The 25645-nt window shown below is 39.5% G+C and overlaps 1 protein-coding gene across 1 annotated transcript in view; it reads right to left on the reverse strand.

Annotated features, from left to right (window-relative positions):
* Positions 1-25645, reverse strand: part of Sec63 (SEC63 homolog, protein translocation regulator) — an 80087-nt gene that overhangs the window by 46314 nt on the left and 8128 nt on the right. Inside the window, exons 2-3 of the mRNA XM_028894933.2 lie at positions 7275-7374; positions 1402-1516 (exon numbers count right to left, since the gene is read on the reverse strand). Of these exons, the coding sequence (XP_028750766.1) occupies positions 1402-1516; positions 7275-7374 (215 nt within the window). The remainder of the gene's footprint in view (positions 1-1401; positions 1517-7274; positions 7375-25645) is intronic.

Raw genomic sequence — 25645 nt, forward strand, 5'->3', positions numbered from 1 at the left:
CATACATATACTTCTCAAGCATTTAACTATATGACATGCAATATACTAGTCACTAATGGTAATGGTGGTGAAACCATATAACTCCACATTTAAATAAAAGTGCAGTGGCTTTAACTATCCAGAAAGGATCAAGAGTAAACTAATGCAGCTAAGTCAAAGATCTGCTTTCTTTATGCTCTGAGCAGTATCTCATTTCATCTGCTTCTAAGTATTTTAATATTAAGTAAATATTTAAAAAAAAAAAAACAACTGGCATTGGTTCTCAATCTTACTTTTTACCAATAATTCTGGATCATTTTTATTTCCCTATATCTTTTTATTATACTCTTGGTGGCCATGATAATTAGTTTTAAAAAACCAGACTCTAGACTGGAGAGACAGCTAGGTCAGGGGTTAAAGTTCACACTGCTCTTAGAAAGGGTGCACAGGTCTAGTTCCCAGCACCAACAGACCCTGGGCAGCCTCAGAGGATCCAGCACCCTCTGCTGGCTTCTGAATTCTCATGCATAAACCCACACTCACAAATACACCCATATGTATACATTTAAAAATAAAATCTAAAAAAATGTTTAAAAGAAACAATCAAATAGAAATCCTATTATATGCAAACTTTTCTTCTACAAAGCAGAAAACTAGAAGATGAACATTCTCCTTAATATCAACTTCAAAACCAAGCCATCCACTGAAGAAAAGCGAAGTTTAAAACCACAACTACTAGATTCAGTCTGCCTACTAAGCTGTTACAGGACACAGTTCTCTCAGCCTCACCCTCTCTCTTCACTAACTCCAGTTCTAATGTTCCGTAGAAGTTTATCAACTGAGTTCAACCAAAATCTCACCAAAGAACATACTCAAGGACTACCAAATTTCAATGATAATGACAACAGTTTCTTACAAGTACCCCCATCTCAGATTTAAGGTAGTGCATATGCCAATCAACATGAATGTGTTTTTAAAATATAGTGACTTCTCATCAAGTAATCTTAACAGTTTACTAGTTATAAGCTAATACTTACTACTAGCAATCAACAATACAACAAATGTATTTAAATGATAATGAATTAGATCTTATTTTTTTAAAGAAGTTAACTGACAGGGCTGAAGAGATTGGCTTGGCAGAGAAAAGCTTATACTGCTCTCCCTGAAGTCCTGAGTTCAGTTCCCAGCACCCACCTCAGGCAGCTTTAAACCACCTGCCAACTCCAAGGGATCTGATAGCCTCTTCTACCCTGAGTACACATACAACACAGATGAACATAAGTGAAACCTGTCAATCTAAAACAAAACGTTAACAGACCAAAATCTGATTTCTTTTGGAAATGTCTAATTTGTTTTAGAGTATAAATTTCTAGTATTTAAGATATTGTTAAATTAATGATATTACATAAGAATACTACTTACAGGATCCAAATTTAATACTTCATAAGGATTGTACTCCTGATATTCTCGGTCTGTTTTGGAAACTTTGTATGCAAGGAATAAGAACAATGCCCATCCTGCAAGCAGAACTATTTTCCTGTTTAGGGAAAAGACAAATGACATAATAAATACATCTGTATGGCTTTCTACAAGATCAAGGAATAAACCATCTAAAGGAGCTGCATACTACTATGCTACACCACTGACTCACATCTGTAAATTCCTGTTACAGCAAGGATGGTGCTGTTTTCACTTCTAAATTCTCTAGAATCTAGGAGAGTGCCTCCCATGTTACTATTTGCAGAATTAAATACAGAAATTAATACTAGACTCATTAAAATAGATAAGAAATAGCCAAGAAACCACTTATTGAAAGAAGTTTACTCTTGACCTAGAAATTATACATTTAGTAAAATAAATTTTAAAAACTTGGCCAGGCATACAAAGATGAATAAATAGCCTTCTTTAAATTGTAAAGTTTGGAAATATTCTGATGTCCATCAGCCATAACTAATTTAAGGAGAGTGGTCAAACCATGATGCAGCCACACAAAAGAACATTTTATAACTAACATAAAAAATGTGCACAAGTTAAGGATATAAAAGAGCAATAAAAAACTAATTTCTTCTCTCTTGAATGTATTCTACATAGTAAAACCAAATACTAGCATCTTTAAATGTCCATCAATGAATTACTAGGCAAAAAAAAAAATAATTTTAATCATTCAACCAGAGTGAAATACTTTCTAGTAAATGAAAGTAAAATCGGTCATGAAAGATTTTTTTAATGTTAAATTTGAAAGGGAAAACAGCTTTCAAGCTTTGCAAAACACAACCCAATTTCTATAAGCAGAAACGTGATTAGAAGTAAGAGTACAAAGTAATCAAAATCTTTAGGTGAAAAATGAACTATCAGATCCTCTGTATGATAATTTGTTACAATGAATAGGATTTGTTAGACAAAAACATAAAATAATCAAACAGAACTGCAATGACTGGCTTTAAGAACAAAGAGAAGGTCCCTTGTTTAGCTTTGTTTCCATCCCTGCACTGAGATGACATGGAAGGCCTTTCCTGTCTCTGCTAGGCAACAATTCTACACTCAGCTGTACTTCTGCTCCTTGGCAGAACCTAGCTTAAATGCACTTATCATTTGGAAATGAGCCAACATCTGGAATCACCTAGGAGGATTCCTTAGTTTTCTGTTTACCCCATTTTCAAAACAGATTTTTGTTCTTCAATGTTCCATAAGCTTTCCCAAAAATCACACATTTGCTCTCTTGTATCTGTCAAAATCTCAGTTCCCATGTGTGCGTGCCTACCTACACAAACTTTAAATTCATCCTTCAACTCAACTAAAATGACCCACCTTTCACAAGCAATCCTTTGAAGAGGACAGTTACAGCTGCAAAGCAGCGCACACAGTCACTTGTTTCCTTTGACTTGCTGCAAATTCCTTTGGCACCTGAACAAGATCTTATCCAGTTTTTACTAACCCCTGGGTAGTTTAATCAACAGTGGGAACTGAGATACAAGTTTCTTTCCATTTGGCCAAAACACACACACACACACACACACACACACACACACACACACACACACACACACACACACACTGAGGAAGGGTCTCAATAGAGCCTAGGCTGCCCATAAACTCACTATGTAAAGGAAGATGACTTTGAACTTCTGACCCTCCTGCTTCCACAGCCCACATAAGGGCTAATCATGCAGGCATGCACCACCACACCTGATTTATAGGGTGCTAGGAGTCAAACCAAAGGCTTCCAGCATGATTGGCCAGCACTCTACAAAGTAAGTTGCATCCCCAGGTATATTTTAAACCCTTTAAGAGTATAAACTTCAAGCTGTTTTCCAGCCTACCTAAATGCCCACATGTATGCCCAAAGAGGAGAGAGAACACTATGAAGAACATCCCACTCTTTTTTTCCTGGCCACAAAACAAAACTCACTAGCTTAACTCCCACTGTTATTTCATATCAATTAAGAAAGTTTGGTAAGCTGCTTAAGCTATATATCTCAATTCCAACTTCGATGACAGGTTTGACAATTAAATGAGATTTAAAATTTTAAGTACTTTGAAAGTGACTCATGTAGTAAACATAATCAACTCATGGTAGCTATGGGCTACTACTAATAACTCTTCCCCAAGTCTCAGGGGCTACAGATAGAGATCAACAATAGAACATTTAACTAGCATTTGCAAGGTTCAACCCCACTACCACAAAAAACAAAAGCAAAATAACAAAACACCTTAGCCACACTTATAGCCCACTCAAAAAGCCTTCTCTGTCTTGGGCCAAGTGAGCGCCCCTTCTGCTGCTCTTCCATAGCAACTCCCCCCAGTCCTCACTGCTATGGTTTAGCAGTATAGAGTACAAAACAGTGGTAGAACTAGGGTTGAGGAGACAGTTCAATGGACAAGCCTGAGAGTCAGAATTCATATCTCTAACACCCACATAAAAGCTAGGCAGGTGTGATTACCTATTACACCCCAGTGCTTGGGGGGCAGAGATGGGAACCCTGGGGCAAATGGGCTAGACAGACTTGCTGGGCAAACTCCAGGTTTACCAAGAACCCTGTACAATAGTTTTAAACATCAACTTACCATGGTCTAGATCACCTGAGAAAAGAACCTCAATCAAGGGACTGTCTAGATTAGACTAGACTATGGGCATGTCGATTGTTAAGTGATATAGGAAAGACCTAGTCCACTGTGGGCAGCATCATTCCCTAGGGAGAAAGTCCTGAGCTATATACAGATAGGAGAAATCTAGATTAAAGCTAACTAGCAGGAAGAAGGCAGAATAGGTGTCTTCCCAGAATATAATCTCTGCTCTTATCTATAACTAGTAACAGATATAAAACTAGAACACTCTACACCTCAGTAAATAAAGTAGAAAATTATTCAGACACCAGATGTCAACCTCTGGCTTCCATACATACATAAACACGTGTACATAAAACCTAAGGACATGTACCCACTCACATCTGAACACGCATGCACACGCTCACCATACACAAAAAGATGTAGTGGATCTTTCTTTAAGAGATGAGGTCTGGGGCACTAAAGATATGGCTAGTGGTTTGCTCTTGCAGGGGACCAAGTTTGGTTCCCAGCAATCACATCAGGTGATTCACAACTGCCTATAACTCTAGTTACAGGGGATTTGACACCTCTTCTGGACCCTTGTATGTGTATCATCGGTATCTGTATCATCCATATCTGTATCTGTATCTGTATCCGTATCCATATATGTCTACGCATCTGTATATGTATCCTTCCACCATGATGCCATCTACCAAGTTGTAATGTTATTCCAAAGGTTACAAACGGATGGGGCTGAAAGACCTTGGACTTTCAGCATCTAAAACTAAAATAAGCTAAATAAGCCTTGTTTGTTATAAAGTACCCAAACTCAAGTATTTTATTACAGTAACAAAGAAAAAAAAAGAAATGTACTAAATTTGCTACAATTGTCTAAGGTTCACATCTTTGAATCATATCTATTTTGTTAATCACTGTGTATCTAGCACTTTCTATATCTGACTCATAATAGGCACACAACGATTACATGTAAAATTAAAAGCAGAAAATTCTAAGCATAAAACTAAAGTTTGCTAATACTCTCAATAATCTAAAGAACACTTGAAAATGCTATTCACATACAGTAACTCTTCATTTTGATGAAATCTAAAAGTCTAACAAATCTTATGAGGTTTTATGAAACAGATAAAAATGACAAATCACAAAGGCTAAGCAAACCTAAGAAAAAGAACAAAACCTTCCAGATGCTAAACTCTATTAGATGCTTCATATTTGGCATCTGTTCTCAGAGCCAAGAACAGAAGAGAAGGCTCATGACAGGATCTCCTGAGCTGATGAAAACCATTCCAACCAATAAAACCATACTCCAGTTCTTAGAGAGCCAAAGCGGGGAGGCAGGGGACCTGGAGGATGACATGACATGATTATTCTCTATATCCAATTTTCTAAAAGAATATTTGGTTCCTCCAAAAAGACAAATATTTCCTCAAATGCAGATTCATTAAATTAACTTAGAATGTCTTCTGCATTTTTTTTTCCTTTTAACCATATTTTAAATGTAATTTGGAAGCTACTTCCAGAAATAATATAACTTAGTTTCAGAGACACTGGCAGGAAAGAAGCACTAGGTAGTAGAAAGAAGCAAGAGTGTTCATAATTTCTAACTTTATCTAAACTATCACCAGAATCTAGTCAGTAGTTCTCTGACCTTCATTCTGAATTAAAGAAATCATTTATTTATTACTGAAAAGGCCTCCAACTTTTTTCCTTGAAAACTGAGGCTCAAGGTTGATGGGCAGGGTTATCAGGAAATGAATCTGCTTCGCAAGCCTGATGACCCGAGTTCAATTCCCAGAGCCCTCATAAAGTGTGGAAAAAAGAAGCAATCCACAAAGTCATTCTCTGTCCTCTACACTGATATAGTGTGCAGTGACATGTGTATACACACACACACACACACACACACACACACACACACACACACACCCCAGATAAATTAAGAAGAACAACAAAATTGTAATCCTCGGATACTCAGAAGACAGAGTCAGATGACTGCCTGTGAAGTCCAAGGCCAGCCTGATCTACACAGTTAGTTTCAGGCCAGCCATGGCGACATAGTGAGAACCTGTCTCAAAAAAAGAGGTGTGTGTGTGTGTGTGTGTGTGTGTGTGTGTGTGTGTGTGTGTGTGTGTGTTTATAAAATTCTAATTTAAAATGAGAATAAACAGCAAATAAAAGTGAACAGAAGGCTACACTGGTCTCAGTGCTAACTGCATTTAGTTAGCTTCACATCACTGAGTAATAAATACCAAAGCTAAGATTCCCTCCCTCTCTGTGCAGAAACCAATCCTTTCCCTCTGAAAACATCTTATTTCAACCCTCTGAAGTAACCCAACTATGTTTAAAACCATCCTCATCATTTAAAGCCAGACTTAAAACAACTGGTCCAGCCAGGCGTTGGTGGCGCACGCCTTTAATCCCAGCACTCGGGAGGCAGAGCCAGGTGGATCTCTGTGAGTTCGAGGCCAGCCTGGGCTACCAAGTGAGCTCCAGGAAAGGCGCAAAGCTACACAAGAGAAACCCTGTCTCGGAAAAAAAAAAAAAAAAAAAACAACTGGTCCAACTCTTAACCCTCCACTGGGCAGGTAAATGTGGGTAATTCACCAGTGGGTTCTTCTGCAGTAGCAACCTCCGATTCCCATCATAGATAATCTAGTGGCTGAGCTAAAGACTTGACATAAAGCAGCATAAAGCACACCTTTAGCTTCACAGAATCAAACACTTGCTAGTGGCTTGTCTAAGCAGATGAACCTGCCAAAATTACGATGATATGGTCCTGCTCTACCACATTCACTGCATGATTCTGGCCAAATCAACTCATTTCTTAGCTTCAGCTTAAGGAAAATCATAAACACTTGAAATTAACACAGAATCAAATAAACATATTAAGCATATGGCAACACGTGCTAAACTTTAGTTATCATCTTGAAATTCACGCCTAATCTTGCCAGTCTTTGAAATCTTTGATTTCCATATAGACCTCAACCTCAATCTTCAATTCTAGCACGTAACATATACAGTCTTCAAACAAGGGCTGACTCACATACCCTTCTCATTTTGACTTTTAATCTGTTCACAGCTCTTAAGCTTACTAATCAAACCTCAACCCTGTCACAGGCTACAATTTCTTTCCAGGCACACATGTAAGCCATCCTCAGATTCCCTAATTCATGATATCTAAGCAAAGACTAAGTACTCAGTACATTTTCTTATTGAAATCCATTACTTACTTTACTGTAGGAATAATATTTGGCTGGGGTTTTAATAATCGTAAACGATACCACATACATCTTCCATATACTTTTCTGATATTCTTTAATCGAATTTGCTCTGTCAAGAAAGAAAAGATTAGTTAAATTATTTTTCACAGTGAAATCTAAACCATATCATACTAACCTTCATTACTATCCTAACATTTTGTCAAAATATACAAGTCTTGCCTATTTATGTAATCATTATAAAAATTCATAAACTTTGCAAAGTTGTCACTTACAATGAATAATATCTTGTGGTGATATTGTGTTCCCCAATATATCGTGCACCCTAATAAATTTATCTGGGGTCAGAGAACAAAACAGCCACTAGACAGACATAGAGGCCAGAAAATGGTGGCACTCACACCTTTAATCCTAGCCTTCTGGAGGCAGAGATCCAACTGGATCTCTGTGAGTTCAAGGCCACACTGGAAACAGCCAGGCAAAGTAACTCACGCCTTTAATCCCAGGAAGTAAAAGCAGAAAGCAGAAAGGTATATAAGGTGTGTGAGGACCAGGAACTAGGCTGGTTAAGCTTTCAGGCTTTTAGCAGCAGTTAAGCTGAGATTCATTCTGGATGAGGACTCAGAAGCTTCCAGTCTGAGGAAACAGGATCAGCTGAGGAATTGGCGAGGTGAGGAAGCTGTAGCTTGTTCTGTTTCTCTGATCTTCCAGCATTCACTCCAATACCCAGCTCCAGGTTTGTTTTTATTAGTAAGACCTGTTAAGATTTGTGCTACAGTATCTGGAAAAGTTTAACTAATAAGAAGCAAGTATTTTCCATGGGAAACTTGTCCAAAAGTTTAGAAACTAACTTGAACCTATAAGCCTGGGTCATATAACCAATTGTCTGCACATTTCTCTATTCTCTCCTTGTATAGAACAAAAGCATAAACTAATTAAATATGGTTCATTTAGTAACCAAGGAAAAACAATAGTCAAGTACGGAAATAATTATCTAACCACATATATTCTAACCAACAAGGTTCAGAATTTTATCTACTGAAAATGTAAAACAAACAGAATATGTAGTTTTAACATGAAAATCAACAGAGAGCTGAAACAAGAGTAGACAGTAAAATTCAGTATCACAAGTTTTAATTATTTTATATTAAATTGAGAAAGACAGTCAAATCTGTAAGAACTTAAGACAGGCCTGTGTAAGAGCTGTGACAAAATTATTTTAGTCACTTCAAAAAGCTGCAATTCAATTAAAAATGGTAACCAAACCTAAAATGTGACATACTGTTCTACTGAACTTGGCACAATCCTTTAGTTTCAATACCCTCCCTAGATTTAAAAAGCATGTTTAAGGGGCTGGAGAGACGGACTGGAGAGATGACCTAGCAGTTAAGCGCGTGGCTGTCAAGTTCAAATGGGCTGTGACGCAGCTCTACGGTAGCAGTGTAGTTAAGGTCAGCAGACCAAACCGTCTTTCTGGAAAGAAAAAGACATGCTCAACAACTCCACAGCTCCTAGCTGGGATGCCTGCAATGTTCCCAACAAAGTTGGGATCATGTAGCCTGAGTCCAGCTGGGCTAATGCTGTTGTTTTCTTTACTGTATTTTAAAAATATATACAAAACTGAAATCCTTACATGAGATAGTAGGTAGGTAAAACAATTTGGCATGCAGGGCCAGTGAGGTCCTCAGTGGGTAAAGGCACTGACCACTAAGCCTGACAACCTGGGTTCCATCCCTGGGACCCATAGGTGGAAAACAAGAACTAACTCCTGTAGGTTCTCCTGACTTCTGTATGTATGCCAAGGAATGAATATGCATGCATGCACAAAGGCACATACCTCTCATGTATTTTGAAATTCTTAAACACCATGGTGGGCGGGGTGGGGGGGTTGGGGGGGGGCTGGAGAGATGGCTCAGGGGTTAAGCTCTTCCAGAGGGCCTGGTTTCAATTCCCAGCAACCTCGTGGCAGCTCACAACTGTCTGTAACTCCAGTCCCAAGGAAGCTGACACCTTCTTCAGTCCTCTGCAGCGGGCACTGCCCACATCACATGTGGCTCACAAGACACAGATACCGGCAAACATCCTTACAAGTCAGGAGTGGTGACAAATACCTTTAATCCCAGCACTTGGGATGGGGAGAGAGACAAGACAGGCAGATCTCTCTAAGTCTGAGGCACCAATCTGGTCTACAGAGCAAGTTCCTGGGCAGCCAGGCCTATATAAAGAAACTCTGTCTCAAAAAAAAGGCAGGAAGTTCAACTGCACACTGTGACAAAGGCATTCCACATGCTACCTGGCAGGGGCATCCACATGCTACCTGGCAGAGATATCAATGTAATAAAGACAGATCCAGGTAGAAGAGGTGGTAACAAAGAAGTTTTATATATGCAGGTAGACTGACCAAAAAAAGTTAATATATCAAAAAACTAAAATCTGGCAGCGGTGGTGACACACGCCTTTAATCCCCGAACTCAGGAGGCACAGTCAGACGATCTTTGTGAGTTCAAGGCCAGCCTGGGCTACAGAACGAGATCCAGGAAAGGCGCAAAGCTACACAGAGAAACCCTGTCACAATAAAACAAAACAAACAAAAAAACCCTAAAATGTGGTGATATTTTATGTGTGCTTTAATAAATAAAGCTTGCCTGGCAATCAGAGGAAAAAGGCCAGCCATTACAAGTAAACAAAGAAGTCAGGCAGCAGTAGCACACATCCTTAATCCTATCACTTAGCAGGCAGCATCTCTGTGTGTTCAAGGCCACACTAGGGAACAGAGCCAAGCATGGTGACACATGTCTTTAATCCCAGTACCAACCATAGAGGTCTGGAGGTCTGCACAGACAGTGACAGAGCTATGTAAGAAGAGGAAGTAATGTAGCTGGGCTTAGAAAGCCAATGAGAGAACAGAGCAGAAAAGGGATATAAACCTTAGTATAAAGGAAGAAGCTCTCCTTGGAAGCTGCAGAGTTGATGAGGTGAGGTTAGCTCGTGGTTTGTCCTATTCCTCTGATCTTTCTCTTGGCCTTTAACCCAAATTTCTGGCTCTGTGTTTTTTATTTATTAAGACCATTTAGAAACTCATCTATACTAAAATCTACTTTTTCCTGTCAGAGAAAATAGTGACAAATATAAAAAGACACAAGACTAAACCTGGACTATTAGCCTGGAAGTGAAAGTACTGATATGAATTAATGTAACAATATAACGCCAGGTGTGGTAGTGCACACCTTTAGTCCCAGCACTTGAGAGGCTAGCCTAGTCTACAGAGCTAGTTCTAGGACAGCCAAGGCTACACAAAGAAACTGTCTCAAAAAACCAAAATTTAAGAAGGAAGGAAGGAAGGAAGGAAGAAAGAACTATACAGACACTGCTCTCTCCATAAATCCCTACATATTCCCTACCTCTGTATACTAAGCAAGACTAGGAGAGCAAAATCCCAGCAGCAGTGAGCACGGTATCCAGATTTTGGCTTCTAAACAATAGGAGCCAGAAATCTCAATACCCAGAAACCAGAATTCACTGTACCTTTCTACAAAATATTAATTACCACAGAGGAAAGGAATGACTTTCCAATGTAGAAGAAGTGAGCCTCCCAGGATGGCAACATCCTCATGCAAGGAACTATCTTAAATGGCAAACTTTTACGTAAGTGAATTAAGGCTCTTGAAATGGGGAGGTTACCCTAGTAGGACCAATATAACCAAGTAATGCCTCTCAGAGGGAGATAAGAGAGCTAAGACAGGAAGTGATAAAACAGTGAAACCAAAGGTCAGGCTGATGCTCTTTTGAAGATGAGTAAGGTGCCACAAGCCAAGGAACACAGACTGTCTCTAGGAGCTGGAAAAGATTAGTGAATTTTACTTCAAAGTCTCCAGAGGAACAAGCCCTAGCAACATCATTACTTCCTAGTTAAACCCATTTGTACTTCTATCATCCAAAACTGTACAAAAATAAATCTGTGCTGTTTTAAGGCACTGTATGTGATTATCTGCTACAACAGCAACAAAAAATTAATACAGAAAACCTGACAGACAACACTTTAAGTGACCAGTGAATAATGCCAGTAAAAGAGCAAACTCAAGTATATACCACCTGACAAAACGCAATGAAAAGAACAGACTCATCAGATATAAAATATGAATCTAATCATAAAAACTGCACCAGACAACCCAAATTAAAGTTCATTCTATTAAATAATTAGCCTAAAGTCAGGGGAAGATAAAGAACTATTCTAGACTAAAAGGAAGACTAAAGAAACATGTCAACTAAATGTGATGCACAGTTCTGAACTTGAATTTTTTTCTACAAAGGACATCACTGAGACAAGTGACAAAACCTGAATGGGGTCTGACAGTAAGACAGTAATGTCAAATTTCCTGATTTTCATGGTTAAATTATGAATTAAAAAAATACTACTGTAAAATTTTAATGTGCTTTTCATTAAATTAAGCTTCATCAGACTCCCATTTTAAGTATAAAACTGAGAAACCCTTTGTAATAATGATGCTTAAGTCTATGAACCAGGCAGTTTGATCTAATCAAAGGAAAAAAAATTCTCCTAATGTCCCTGGCTAAAAGAACATGCACATGGTCTGCAGCCTTGAAAAACATGTACCTACACCTTATAAGCCATGCTCTCCGACCCTAAAAATAATATCTTAGCCTTTTGAAAGAATATTTAAGTCAATAAGTGTTATGAGACAGTTGCATATTATCATAACGATGTTTAAATTTGCAGCAAAATTAAATATTCATAGAACACATTCCAAATTGGTATCGTGACTTTAAGTCAAAGAAACCTATCCTTTTTAAAGTTTTTTTTTTTTTAACATTTTTTAAAGATTTATTTTATGTATATGAGCACTTGGCTTTTATGTGTGTCTATGTACTATGTGTGTGCCTGGTACCTGTAGAGGTCAGAAAAAGACATCAGATTCCCTGGAGTCCTGGATGGTTATGAGCTGTCATGAGGGGCTGGGAATCAAACCTGGGTTCTCTGCGAGAACAGTGCTCCTAACTGCTGAGCCCTCTTTTCCAACCATTCACTGTACAGTTTCAAGATACACTCTGAAGTCAGTTCATTTACCAACTTCTATTTAGAATGACCAGTTTCACAGACTAATTACTAATACCATTAACTTATGACATAATTTTGTTTTTGTTTTAATGTACCTGTGTGCATGCCTCCTGTTTGTCTATATGTGCATCACATGCATATAGGAGCTGACAGAGACCAGAAGAAGGCACTGGATCCCTGGAACTGGAATTACAGGTGGTTCTGAGCCATCATGTGGATGCTGAGAACTGAGACCAAGCCCTCTGCAAGAGAAGTAAGGGCTCTGAACCTCTGAGCCACCCCACTAGACCCCAAGACATGGTATTCAAAGAAAGTATCCATTTACAGAGAAGGAAGCAAGTTTTCTACTTAGAGATACAAGTTATGAAAGAAGATAAAAAGCTAATTGTTTTTCTAGTTCTAATTCTGTTCTGACTTTCTGTTTTTGGTGTCAGAAAAGTACATAAAATATATTTTGATACTGAAAGTGTAAAATTTAATGTAAAGCCCCATATTCCAAACGCCTATTTTCAACTATAGAAGTTCACTATGTTGTATAAATTTTTGGTGTGTGATGTTTTTGTTTGAGTTTTTTTATAATAAAGTTTCTAAAATTAAAAATATATAGGAGCTGGGCGGTGGTGGTGGATGCATTTAATCCCAGCACTTGGGAGGCAGAGCCAGGCCTGAAACTACACAGGAAAACTGTCTCAAAAAACAAAAAAAAAAAAACAAAAAAAAAAGGAAAAATAAATACTGTTATAACCTAACTGGCAAAAAACCATCATCTACATAAAACTTTCAAAAAGATCTGATTTCACTTTTCAGTTAAAATAAGTATGTATATCAGTACATATTTTTATAGTTTAAAGACCTCAAAAACAACCAAAAAATAAATTTTAGAATACACTTGTCTGTACATTACGTACCTTAAAAATGATGCATGCAATTTATTTTATTATAAGCTATTTAAAAGAAAAAAGATGGGCTACTTTTTTCTAAAAGTAATTCCTGAAGCATTTCCTAAATCGTTTTTGTTGTTGTTTTTTCGAGACAGGGTTTCTCCGTGTAGTTTCAGTGCCTGTCCTGGATCTCGCTCTGTAGCCCAGGCTGGCCTTGAACTCACAGAGATCCGCCTGCCTCTGTCTCCCGAGTGCTGGGATTAAAGGCGAGGGCCACCACTGCCCGGTGAATTTCCTAACTCTTAATAAGGTGTCCAGAAAATAGTAATAAGAATTAAAGATTATATTCAACATTCCAAGAAATTTAAGAATATCAGTTATCGCCGGGCGGTGGTGGCGCACGCCTTTAATCCCAGCACTCGGGAGGCAGAGCCAGGTGGATCTCTGTGAGTTCGAGGCCAGCCTGAACTACCAAGTGAGTCCCAGGAAAGGCGCAAAGCTACACAGAGAAACCCTGTCTCGAAAAACCAAAAAAAAAAAAAAAAAAAAAAAAAAAAAAAAAAAAAAAAAAAAAAAGAATATCAGTTATCTAGTTAACTGAGGTCCCTCTGCATCTCACTGACACTGTATCACCTCACTTAGGCAATACCTGTTCACTGTCGACAGCTTTTTAAATCAATTTAAAAAAAAAAAAATAGGCCTGGTCGTTTGAATGCGAATGTTCCCCTAGGCTCCGATGTTTTGATACTTGGTCCCCAAGTGAAGGTGCTGTTTGGAGAGGCTTGGGAGATGTGGCCTTGTTTGGAGGAGATATATCACTGGAGACAGGCTTTGAGAATTTAAATCATGCCATTTTGAGTTCACTCTCTCTGTTTCCTACTTGGGGTTCTAGATAAAAGCCTTCAGCCTCCTGCTCTAGCCTGCTGCTTGTTGCCATGCTTCCCCCCACCCCAGATTCTGATGCCCTGGAACCATAAGTCAAACAAAACCTTCCTTCTATAAACTGCCTTGATCACGGGGTTTTATCACAGCAACAGAAAAGTAACCAATACAACAGACAAGCAAGTTTTTCTACAATAGTCGTTTGTTTTTTAAGATGTTTGAAAAGAGGAAAAGAATGAAATAATACAGAAGTGGAAGACTGAGAATCACAGCTCTAAATCACACACACACACACACACACACACACACACCAAAAATAAAATAAAATAAAAAACAATCTAGTCATCCTAACCACAGACTGGAGTAACAAAAACTATAGGTTCGTTTACATCTTTTTTTAACTTTGATTTTTTTCTATTACATTCTTAACTTGGAGGTTTGTCATGTGTCCTGGCTTGTTTAGAATCATTTGTATGTGGAAGAGACAAAAATGTCACTAATACTAGCTCACCATCCCCACCACCAAGTACACAATCAGATTAATCTAAATAGGAATGCAGATTGGGGTTAATCCACCTATTTAAATGCTGACAATGGATAAGGAAACACAGGCGATAACTGATCAACAGAGCACAACTCATAAGAGCAGTGTGAGACTATCCCACCACCAGAAAGGTTCCCAATCCCCAGGGAGCTTTGACAAAAGAAGTGCACACCAATACAAATCAAGCGGTTCAAACAGACTAAGACTAGCTTGTCTTCCTAAAGCTAGTAACTGACTGGACATCAGCATGTATTTATGCAATATACTTATTTCCTTTAACTTTATTTTCCTTTTATGGTACTAAAACAAGTACTACAGAGTGGGGTTTTGTTGTTGTTTTTCGTTTTGGGGTGTGTGTGTGTGTGTGTGTGTGTGTGTGTGCGTGTGCGTTTTAACCTCAGCACTACTGGTATCTTGAAGTCAATTCTTTGTGTTCAATTGCTAGCCTGTATACTATGGTTTATCATTATAATGGTATTAACAGCTAGGTGCTACAGCGCTGCTTGGCGGAAAACAATTAGACACTCCTACAGAGCTGGAAAGACTACTCCCAATAGGGCTGGAGAGACAGCTAGTGGCTGAGAGCACTTACTGCTCATGCAGAGGGTGCCCAGTTCCCAGCAAGCACACGATGGCTTACAACAGGAGACCAGACATCCCCTTTTGGCATCTGCAGTCTGTGAGTTCGAGGCCAGCCTAGTCTACAGAGTGAGTTCCAGGAAAGACACCAAAACTACACAGAGAAACCCTGTCTCGAAAAACAAAAACAAAGAAAAAAAAAAAAAGGTGAAAAAAGAAGAGGAAGGAGGAGGAGGAGAAGGCCAAAGAAGACTACGATGACAACTCCAGACATTGTGTACCCTCCCCACCCAGTTGAGGACTGAACTCAGGGCCTTGCACTTGCTAGGCAAGCGCTCTACCACTGTGCTAAAACCCAACCCCTCCAGACATTGTTAAACGCCACCTGGGAGACAAAATTGCCTCCAATTTAATTCCCTCCTTCTCATAAAGGGTTCATCAAATTAAAGATGAATGATATAGCTTGAAAATTGAGGACAGGAAAGATTGGGTTTAAAGCCAACAAAGGTTTAAGAAATAACAATCATCTCTTTCCAATCCTCTAAAAGTATCCTTCAGCTAAAAAGAGAATCTTATTTTAAAACATTCAATAAGCAAACAGTAACAACAAAAGGCCTGCAGAAAGCCCAGAGTAATCCTAGTTAGTTAGTCCACGGTTTTTTGCATGTCACCTAAAGGCAGATCAATAGCAGACATTACACAATTATCTCTAGGAGTCTATCCTCAACGCTAAGTATTGGTTGGCACTGTAAGCAAATTCTGTAAAAACCACTTTTAAAATACCACGACTGGGGCTAGAGAGATGACTCATCAGTTAAAAGCATTTGCTGAGCTCTAACAGAGGACCTGAGATCAGTTCCCAGTGCTCACAACGACCTATCATTCAAGCTCCTGGAGATGTAGAACCTTTTCCTGTGGGCATCCATACACATGTACACCTAACACACAAATAAGTAAAAGTAAATCTTTTTAAAAATACAATGTGTAGTTATAGTATAAGGATCAAAAACATATACTTAATGTACTACAATGTTATATTTACTATTCAAAGGAAATTTTCCAGTATCACATTCAAATCCAAAAGTACTACATCCCTAATACAAATGAAATAGTTTTCTCTATGATAGAGGGTCTCAGGGAGCCCAAACTGGCCTCAAACTCCTGATTGTCCTGTCTCTACCTTCTAAAGGCTAGGATTACAGTAATATACCAACAAGCCTGGCTATATAGTCTTTAAAAAAAAAAAAAAACTGTTAGGTGACTCAAAATAGCTCTGATGAATCACACACTGGGGCAATTGCTTAGACCCCTAACTAACCAGGAGATTGAGACACAATGACCCTGTAAATCTAGGATTGGAGGTCAACCTAGATAACATAGAAAGATCCTCGACTGGGGGTTGCACCGGTTGCTCCTCTACAAGACCCAGTTCAATTCCTAGCACCCATATGGCAGCAAGCACCTATCTGTAACACCAGTTCCAAAGTATCCAATGGTCTCTTCTGGTCTCTGCCAGTACCAGGCATGCATGTAGTGCACAGACATACATGCCAGCAAAACACCCATACACATAACACAAATTAAAAAAAATAAAAAACCAACCAAACAACAACAATCTTTGCTGACAGTAACGTTGAATACACAGGGAACTTGAAAATTAGTTCTTTGAGGAGTCAGAGAGATGGCTCAGCAGTTTAAAAGCACTTGCTGCTCTTGCAGAAGACCTAGGTTCAATGCCCAACACCCACATAGTGGCTCACAGCCAACCATAACTCCAGTTCCAGAGGATCCAGCACCCTCTTCTGGTCTCCATTAAAACCAGACATGCATAATGTGCATATGCATGCATGTAAGCAAAACATGAAATAAATCTGAAAACAAAACCAAAAAACCTTGCTTCTTGAAATGTATGGGAATAAAACTGTATTTTAATGTAATATACTTTATAGGTATGTGGCTTTATAGACAACTAAATTTATAAAGTGAATATTTTAAGAAAATATGACTACCCATGAAAGGGCAATCAAGCTGATCAAAACTTTTCTTCATCTTATTAAGAAATAGAAGCTGGCCGGGTGGTGGCGCCACACGCCTTTAATCCCAGCACCCGGGAGGCAGAAGCAGGCGGATCTCTGCGTGTTTGAGGCCAGACTGGTCTCCAAAGCGAGTTCCAGGAAAGATGCAAGCTACACAGAGAAACCCTGTCTTGAAGCACACCCCCCCCCAAAAAAAAGAAATAGAAGCTGGGCAGTGGTGTCACACACCTTCAATCCCAACACTTGGTTGGCAGAAGCAGGCCAGCCTGGTCTACAGAACTAGTTCTAGGACAGCCAGCCAAAGCTACACAGAAAAACCCTGTCTCAAAACTCAACGGAAAAAAAAAAAAAAAAAAAAAAGGGGGGGGGGGGGACGACCTGGGCTGGACAGATGGGTCAGTGGTTAAAAGTACTTACTGTTCTCCCAAGAGGACCTAAGTTTCCCAGCACTTGTGTCTAGCAGTTCACAACCACCTAGAACTCTAGCTCTAGGGTATCCAAAGCCCTCTTCTAGCCTCCAAAGGTACCCACACACAATACATAAAAATAAGTATTTTCTAATCTTGTTTAATAAAAATAGCAAATCAGATCTTCTATCACTTCACTGCCTGAAACTCTTCAGTAGCTCCTTATTACTCCTATGATGAAATAAATGCAAACTTCTTTGAGACACAACCTGAGTAGGAGACCAGCTCTCTGACTCTTCAGCCCAGACTGTTTTCCATGGGACAGATCTCTGTCACTTTAATCCCCTTTGTTCTTACAGCATGTCAAACACTTTTCTGTCTCAAAAGCTTACATACACATTGTTCCCTCAGCCTAAAATAGGCCTTTCTCTAGCCAACATAGAACATTAAATGACCATGTCCCTGTGTCATTCAGCTCAGAACTGTTGGGAATGTTCTCAGGAAGGCCTATGTGAACTAACACAGCACTTATTATCATGGGGCATTTTGATGGTTCCCCTGTAGTATGCCAATTACTCATTCCCCAAACTCCCAGGAAGTAACCATCATTACAAGGATCATGTCTATATTGCTCACCCCTATATTCTGTTACCAGCGTGGTAGATGATAGGTATTTAGTTAAGTACATGAATTAGTTCAGTTAGATCTTTCAATGAAGTATATAACATTAAGTACGTAGATATATACTGTTGTAACTATTATTTAAAAAAAAAAAAATACTGGGGGCTGGAGAGATGGCTCAGTGGTTAAGAGCACTGACTGCTCTTCCAGAGGTCCTGGGTTCAATTCCCAGCAACCACATGGTGGTTCACAGCCACTTGTAATGAGATCTGGTACCCTCTTCTGGCCTGCAGGGACTCATGCAGGCAGAACACTGTATACATAATAAATAAACAAATCTTAAAAAAAAAAAATACTGAGGCTCAGGGAAACTAAATAACTTGCCCCAAGTTATAGCTCCTTCCTAAAGAACATCAAATAACTATTATGAAATAGAGATGGGATTTCTATAAAAGTGTAGATTCACATCTGAAAATTTAACCCTTTAATTACACTGCCTCCCTCTAATGAAGGTATACCTAGATTGTTCAGATAATTCTCAAAGAACTAAAACAGACTGTTCCCCTCTTTTCATGAATTCTCCTATACCGACGCTGACTGCACCTCCAAAGTGGAAAATTAATATGAAGAAATCAAAATACTGAAGAATAAAAATATTCTGTCTGCTTCCTCTGCCACAATGGCACCTGTGAAAAAGTTCGTGGTGAAGAGGGGGCAAAAAAAAGTTTTGAAGTTCACCCTTGACTGAACACACCCTGGACAAGATAGAATCATGGATGCTGCCAATTTTAAATAATTCCTCCAGGAGAGCATGAAGGAGAACAGCACGGCTGGGACTCTTGGAGGGTTTGTGACCATCCAAAGAGGAGGAGCAAGTTCGCTGTCACTTCTGAGGTGCCTTTCTCCAAAAGGTATATGAAATACTGCACCAAATATATTTGAAGGCCAGGCATGGTGGCACACACCTTTAATCCCAGCGCTCAGGAGACAGAGGCAGGCAGAGCTGTGAATTCCAGGACAGCCAGGGCTACACAGAGAAACTCTGTCTCAAAAAAGAAAAAATGTTTTTTGAAGAAGAGCAGTCTCTGAAACTGGTTGCTCATTGTTGCCAGTAACAAAGAGAACTATTAGCTGTGTTACTTCCAGATTAACCAAGACACACTGGTCTGGAATGTTTTGTATGAATTCATAAATAAAATTTAGGAACAAAAAATAATAAAAACAACTGATTAGATGCAATCTTTAATAAAGTCAAATGAAACAAGGTTTATCCCCCGCAAAAAAAATATACTAGAAATAAAACAGCAAAAAGTGTTTATGCTGAAGACTGAAGGAAGGCCAGATAACAAATTCAATTTGGTAGGAGAATCAGAAGTTTGATCTCCAGTGCAGCAATCCTGGGAAGTGACATGGAATCTAAGAAGCAGAGCCCTCTAAGAGATCCTGACACTCTAGGAGGAGATGGTACCAGTGTCACTCTGCCTTCTAGTTCCAAGATGGAATCCTTCCCCCATTACACCCTCAAGACATCTACCATGGAGCTCTTATCAGTCAGTCCGATGCTGTTTGACTTTCGGCCTCCAAAATATCTAGCCTGGGCTACATGAGACCCCTGACACAACACAAACACACACACACACACACACACACACACGCACACACACAAAAAAAAAAAAAAAAAAAAAAAACTGGGAAAAATTGTTATAGTATATAAAAAATAAAGGAATAATAACAAGAAAATACATTCGTGTTCAGGTCAGACACACAATTTTTATATTTTCCATATGTAGTTGGTAGAACTATGAATCCTCCTATTAAAAGTCCACTAGCATGCATGAACCACCACTTTTTAAAAGACTATTTTTAAGAAGTGTGTTTGTGTGTAGGTATGTCCATGAGTGCATGAGCCTTCTCCCATGAAGCCAGGAGAGGGCATAGGATCCCTTGGGAGCTGGATCCAAGTGGTTGTGAGCTACTGGATAAGGTGTTAGGAATCTAACTCGCAAAAGCACCAAGCACACTTAACTGTAGAACCATCTCTACAGCCCTGGAACAACCATAATTTTCATTTTCTTTTATTAATTTATTTATTGGGAGATAAGGTCTCACCATTTAGCCCTGGCTGCCCTGGAACTTGTATTTTGGCTAGGCTAGCATCACTGAGATCTAACTGTCTCTGCCTCCCAAGTGCTGGGATTAAAGGTATGTGTTGTGGATATCACTCTATATAAATAAAACACTGATGGCCAGTGACCAGGCAGGAAGTATAGAAGGGACAAAGAGAGAGGAGAATTGGGGAAACAGGAAGAAGGAAGGAGAGACATTGCAGCCACCGCCAGGACAAGCAGCATGTAAAGACACCGGTAAGCCACCAGCCACGTGGCAAGGTATAGATTTATAAAAATGGGTTAATTTAAGATAAAAGAACAGTTAGCAAGAAGCCTGCCACGGCCATACAGTTTATAAATAATATAAGCGTCTGAGTGATTATTTTATACGTGGATTGTGGGACTGCGGGGCTTGGGGAACCTGGAGAGAAGCCCTCCAGCAACAAATGGCGCCCAACGGCTCGAGTTTCCACCTTAAACCTGAGAATATTTAATAACCCATTCTAAACAGAGCCAAAAACAGGTTCCTGCTTCTTGTCTCATACGGGCAGCTAGACGCCACAAAACGCGGGTTTGAACACTGGCGGGTTCCTGGCGTGTGCATTTGACCGGCAGTATGGCGGAAATGAGGCGTCTGCCAGCAGCACATTGCGCTGTATGGTAGATTTAGTCTTTACTAGACTTTTTTACTTTAAAAAAAAAAGTTTCTGGGCTACACACTGCTTTGATAAAAGTGTAGACCCACTATTTCTGAGACTTGATGACTCACAGAACTGGCGGAAAACTCCATGCTGGTAAGCTGAAATGGGCGGAGGCAGCAGCCACACCGCCGTTTCAGTCTTAGAATGGTACAGTTTAAAGCAATAGGCTCAAGGTAATATAAAAAATAAGCCACGTAAAGATGGCTACCACACAGAGAATCTGGATTATGTTCTCTTTGATATTCGTAACTGAAGAAAAACATTTGATTGCAAAAGTTGTTCAGTTATACCAAAATGTATATTTTAAAGGTACCTTGACTTCAAAATTTGGATTTAAGGATATGTTGCTTTGGAAAAGAGGTTCTGCTTTTGTTTCCACAGAAAGCCAGAGGCTGTGGATTTGTTCCAGATTAAGATACATCAGGTTTCACCAGCCAAGACCCCCTGAAAGGTCTCCGATGACACCATGGCCCAGATGATCCAACATCCAGAGCGGTTTCAAGGCAACTGGTTCACACAATACAGCCTCAAGGATTACCCCATAGGCCTAAAATTTTCTTTGCATCCCCAGAAGATACAGCGCCCCCCTCCAGCAGGAAGTAGTAAGAGATGCTACGCCCAAATTCCCAAATATACCAAGCTGGCTTTAGAGGTGGAACTGGCTCACTCCCCCTCTAAACCCAGACATATTGCTTAAAAAAAAAAAATGGTTAAGAGATTCTTCTGTCCCAAATCAGAAGAGCCCTCTGGTGTGGGATAGAGAAAAACCAATATTTTTATTTAAAACAGATTGACTATAAATGTGATCTCTTTCTAAAAAAGAAAAGGGGATATGATATAGATATATATGAGGATATAGAGATGATAAGATAAAAGGATAGATTAATCAACCTACTTTTAAAGAACAACTTGTTTAAAATGTTTTACATTGGTATAGATTTTAGTTTATGTTTAAAATGTTTTACATTGGTATAAATTTTAGTTTACTGATACAAACTTGAAGTTAATTTTGTTATACTGTATATATTATATATATTTCTACTCTTGTTTGAGGTATTATGTTTATGTAACTCATTTAAAATTGTAATGGATAATTAAAAATAGATTAATAATTAGTCATTTATGATAATCATATTTGTAGCCATGTTAGTTAAGTCTTCTAGGTATACATAGATATATTTCAGATAGATAGGTAATCTTCAAACACTTCATAGACCTAGAGAATATGGCATTTAAATAACTTAAAATTCTGTTGACGTGAGACACAATTGCTCCTGGCTGCACCAATTGATCCCGAGAGAATGTTGGGCTTCTAAGACATTTCCATTTGAAAGTTTGTCTTTTTGGCACAAAATGGCCTACTGGGCAAAGAACTGCCCTTGCCTTGACAGCTGACAGTACAAATGCAATGCTGTCCTTTCTGGACAAGTGGGACACAAGGAAAGCGACCACTGTACTCTGCCAAGACAGGGTAAGATGGTCTTTCAGAATTCCTGCTTATGAAAATGGTCTGTCATATACTCTAGGCCTGTAGCCAATTTGAATGCACCAACAATGCTGAGAAACATTAGGTGACTGTCCAGGCTGCCAGCTGTCTCTGTTCTAATTCCAAACCAAAATGTAATGATTATTTTTTTTTCAAATGAAACTCAAGTCAACTTGAGTTTTTAAACTCAGTGATTTTAAAATTCAAACATTCCGGGAACAGATGGCAAGTCCTCGCACCCAGATCAGGCTGCTCATAACTACATCTAACTCCAGCTCCAGGGGATCAGACACCCTCTTGTGGCCTCTGTAGAGGCACACTCATACTTATATAAAAAAAAAAAAAATGAATTCTAAATCAAACATTCTAAGCTGGAGAGATGGCTTAGCAGAAAAGAGCACTTGCTACTACTTTTCCAGAGAACCTAGATTCAGTTTCCAACACCCACATGGTATTAGATCTCCTGGAAGCAGAGTTACAGATGATTGTGAGCTGCCATATGGGTGCTAGGAATCAAACCTGGGTCCTTCGGAAGAGCAGCCAATGAACCACTGGATCATCTCTCCAGCCCCAATCCCAGCGTTCTTAATGCTGAGGTAGAAGGATTGCCCAAATTCCAGACCAGCCTGGCATGCATAGTAAAACCCTGCCCAAGAAAATCCACCTACTTTCCAAACCTTCTCTGGGGCTGGAGAGCTGGGTTGGCAGTTAGCACACTGGCTGCTTTTCCAGTAGACCCAGGTTTGATTCCCAACACCCACATAGCAGCTCACACCTGCTTCTACTTCCAGTTCCAAGAGATCCAATGCTCTCTTCTGACCTCCCTGGGTGCCAGGCACACACACAGTGCATATACATACATGCAGGCAATACACATATTCACAACAATAAATCTGAAAAGCAAATTTAAATATTTAAAACTTTCCTAACCTCTTGCTTGCCACTCTGACCAACTAGATGCAAATACTTTACCCAGCTAACCTTCACAGCACTTGTTTTCACTCTTACACTCTGTACAGTGCTTCAAGCATCTAATTCTAATCCTCCCACAGCCCATGCAATCTACCCAAACAAGACTATACACTGCACTCACCATTTAATTGTTTTGTACCCACTAATGTCATCCAATGAGAAATCAACAACTACTAGATTGAATTACATGAGAAAAAAAAAATCACAAGTTGGAAAGATTTGGAATCTGTAGAGAAAATTTCTTCATCCACGACAAAAACACAATTCCAAACAGTAAGGATTTTTTTTTTCAAGAGTATGAACAAGGGCCGGGAGGTGGTGGCGCACGCCTTTAATCCCAGCACTTGGGAGGTAGAGCCAAGCGGACCTCTGTGAGTTCAAGGCCAGCCTGGACTACCAAGTGAGTTCCAGGAAAGGAGCAAAGCTACACAGAGAAACCCTGTCTCGAAAAACCAAAAAAAAAAAAGGGGGGGGGGTATGAACAAGAACTTTCAAATAAACAATGTGGCCTTGGAATGGATGGTACAACATTTCTCACTGATAGTCTGGTAATGATGGAAAATGGTTTTTGGTCTTCTGGGGGGGGTTGTTTTATTTACATTTTTATTTATGGAAGGGAGTGGTACATGAACAAGCATGTGAAGTAGAAGGACAACCTGCAAAATTCAGTTCTCGCCTTCTAGCATATGGGTTGAAAAATCAAATTCAGATCATAGAGCTTAGGGAGCCATCTCATTAGACCCAGGAAATTGTGGTGTTGTTTGTTTTCTGTTTGTTTGAGACAGGGTTTCTAAACTGTGTAGCCCTGACTGTCCAGGAACTCACTCAGTATACCAGGCTGGCCTCAAGCTCAGAGAACTGCCTGTTTCTGCCTCCTGAGTGCTGGGATTAAAGGCCTGTACCACTACCATCAAGCCATGTGTTTCTGTTTTGAACCAATGAGATCTCCTCCACCACCACCCCTCTCCTCCCTCCCCCTCCCTCTCTCCCCCTCCCCCCCCCCCCCCCCCCCTCCCTCCCTCCTCTCTCCTCTCCTCTCCTCCCTCTCTCTCTCTCTCATGTTGGTGCATGTCTGTGTGTGTGTAACAACTTTGTGAGTGAATAAAAGGTCTGACTTAGGGAACAAGTATCCAAGAAAACAGTCTTGTTTGGTGGTGCATGTCTTTAATCCCAGCACTCAGGTGGCAGAGATTGGTGGGTCTCTTGAGTTCCAGGCCAGCTGAGGATACATAATAAAACTGTCTCAAAAATAAAGAGAAAGGTAAAAGGGAGAGCACCTAGAGGGCTCAGTAGTTATGAGCATTTGTGTTGGGTAGTGCAAAACCACCTGTAACTGCAGCTCCAAGGAAACACCCTCACCTGGCTTCCTAAGATCCCTTCATATACCCGCATAAACCCACACATACACACATAATCTTAACAAATTTTAATTGGAGAAAATTAACCTAATCTTTAACTTTTCAGGTTCTCCCAAGATCAAGTTTGTATGCAACCTAACCTTTAAATAAAAGCAATTTTACATCTTACTAAACAAATGTCTGTCACATCTATAAAACCTGGGTGTACCCTAATTCATTCTGCCAAGTTCCCAGGTGGTTTCCTCTGTGCAGATAGACTACATGTCTGCTACCTAACCCCTTCTGTCAAAATAAAATACACAGAATGTTTTTCCTAAACAGTCACATGTTTCTTCTATCTCCAATATCCCTTCAAGATCTAACTAAAGTCTTAAAAAGATTACATGCCCTAAATTAAGTATATACTTTCATAAAATATATTGCTTTGAGGGGCTGAAGAGATGGCCCCACAGTTAGGAACACCTGTTCCTCTTATTGAGGACCTGGATTCCAGGCTCAGCAACCACCCCATGGCAGCTCACAATTGCTTTGAACACAAAACTAATATCAACCAGTTGTTTTTTTCTAATTAAAAAAATCAAACAGTCACAAAACAAAGCCTGATAACCAAACTTGCCATTTTAAAAAGGGTACTGGGAGGCTGGAGAGATGGCTCAGCAGGTAAGAGCGGTTGCTGCTGTCTGAGGACCTGGCTACAACAGTCTGTAGTTCTAGCTCCCGGGGATCCAATG

This window comes from Peromyscus leucopus, chromosome 8a (assembly GCF_004664715.2).
Source record: "Peromyscus leucopus breed LL Stock chromosome 8a, UCI_PerLeu_2.1, whole genome shotgun sequence".
Taxonomy (NCBI): Eukaryota; Metazoa; Chordata; class Mammalia; order Rodentia; family Cricetidae; genus Peromyscus; species Peromyscus leucopus.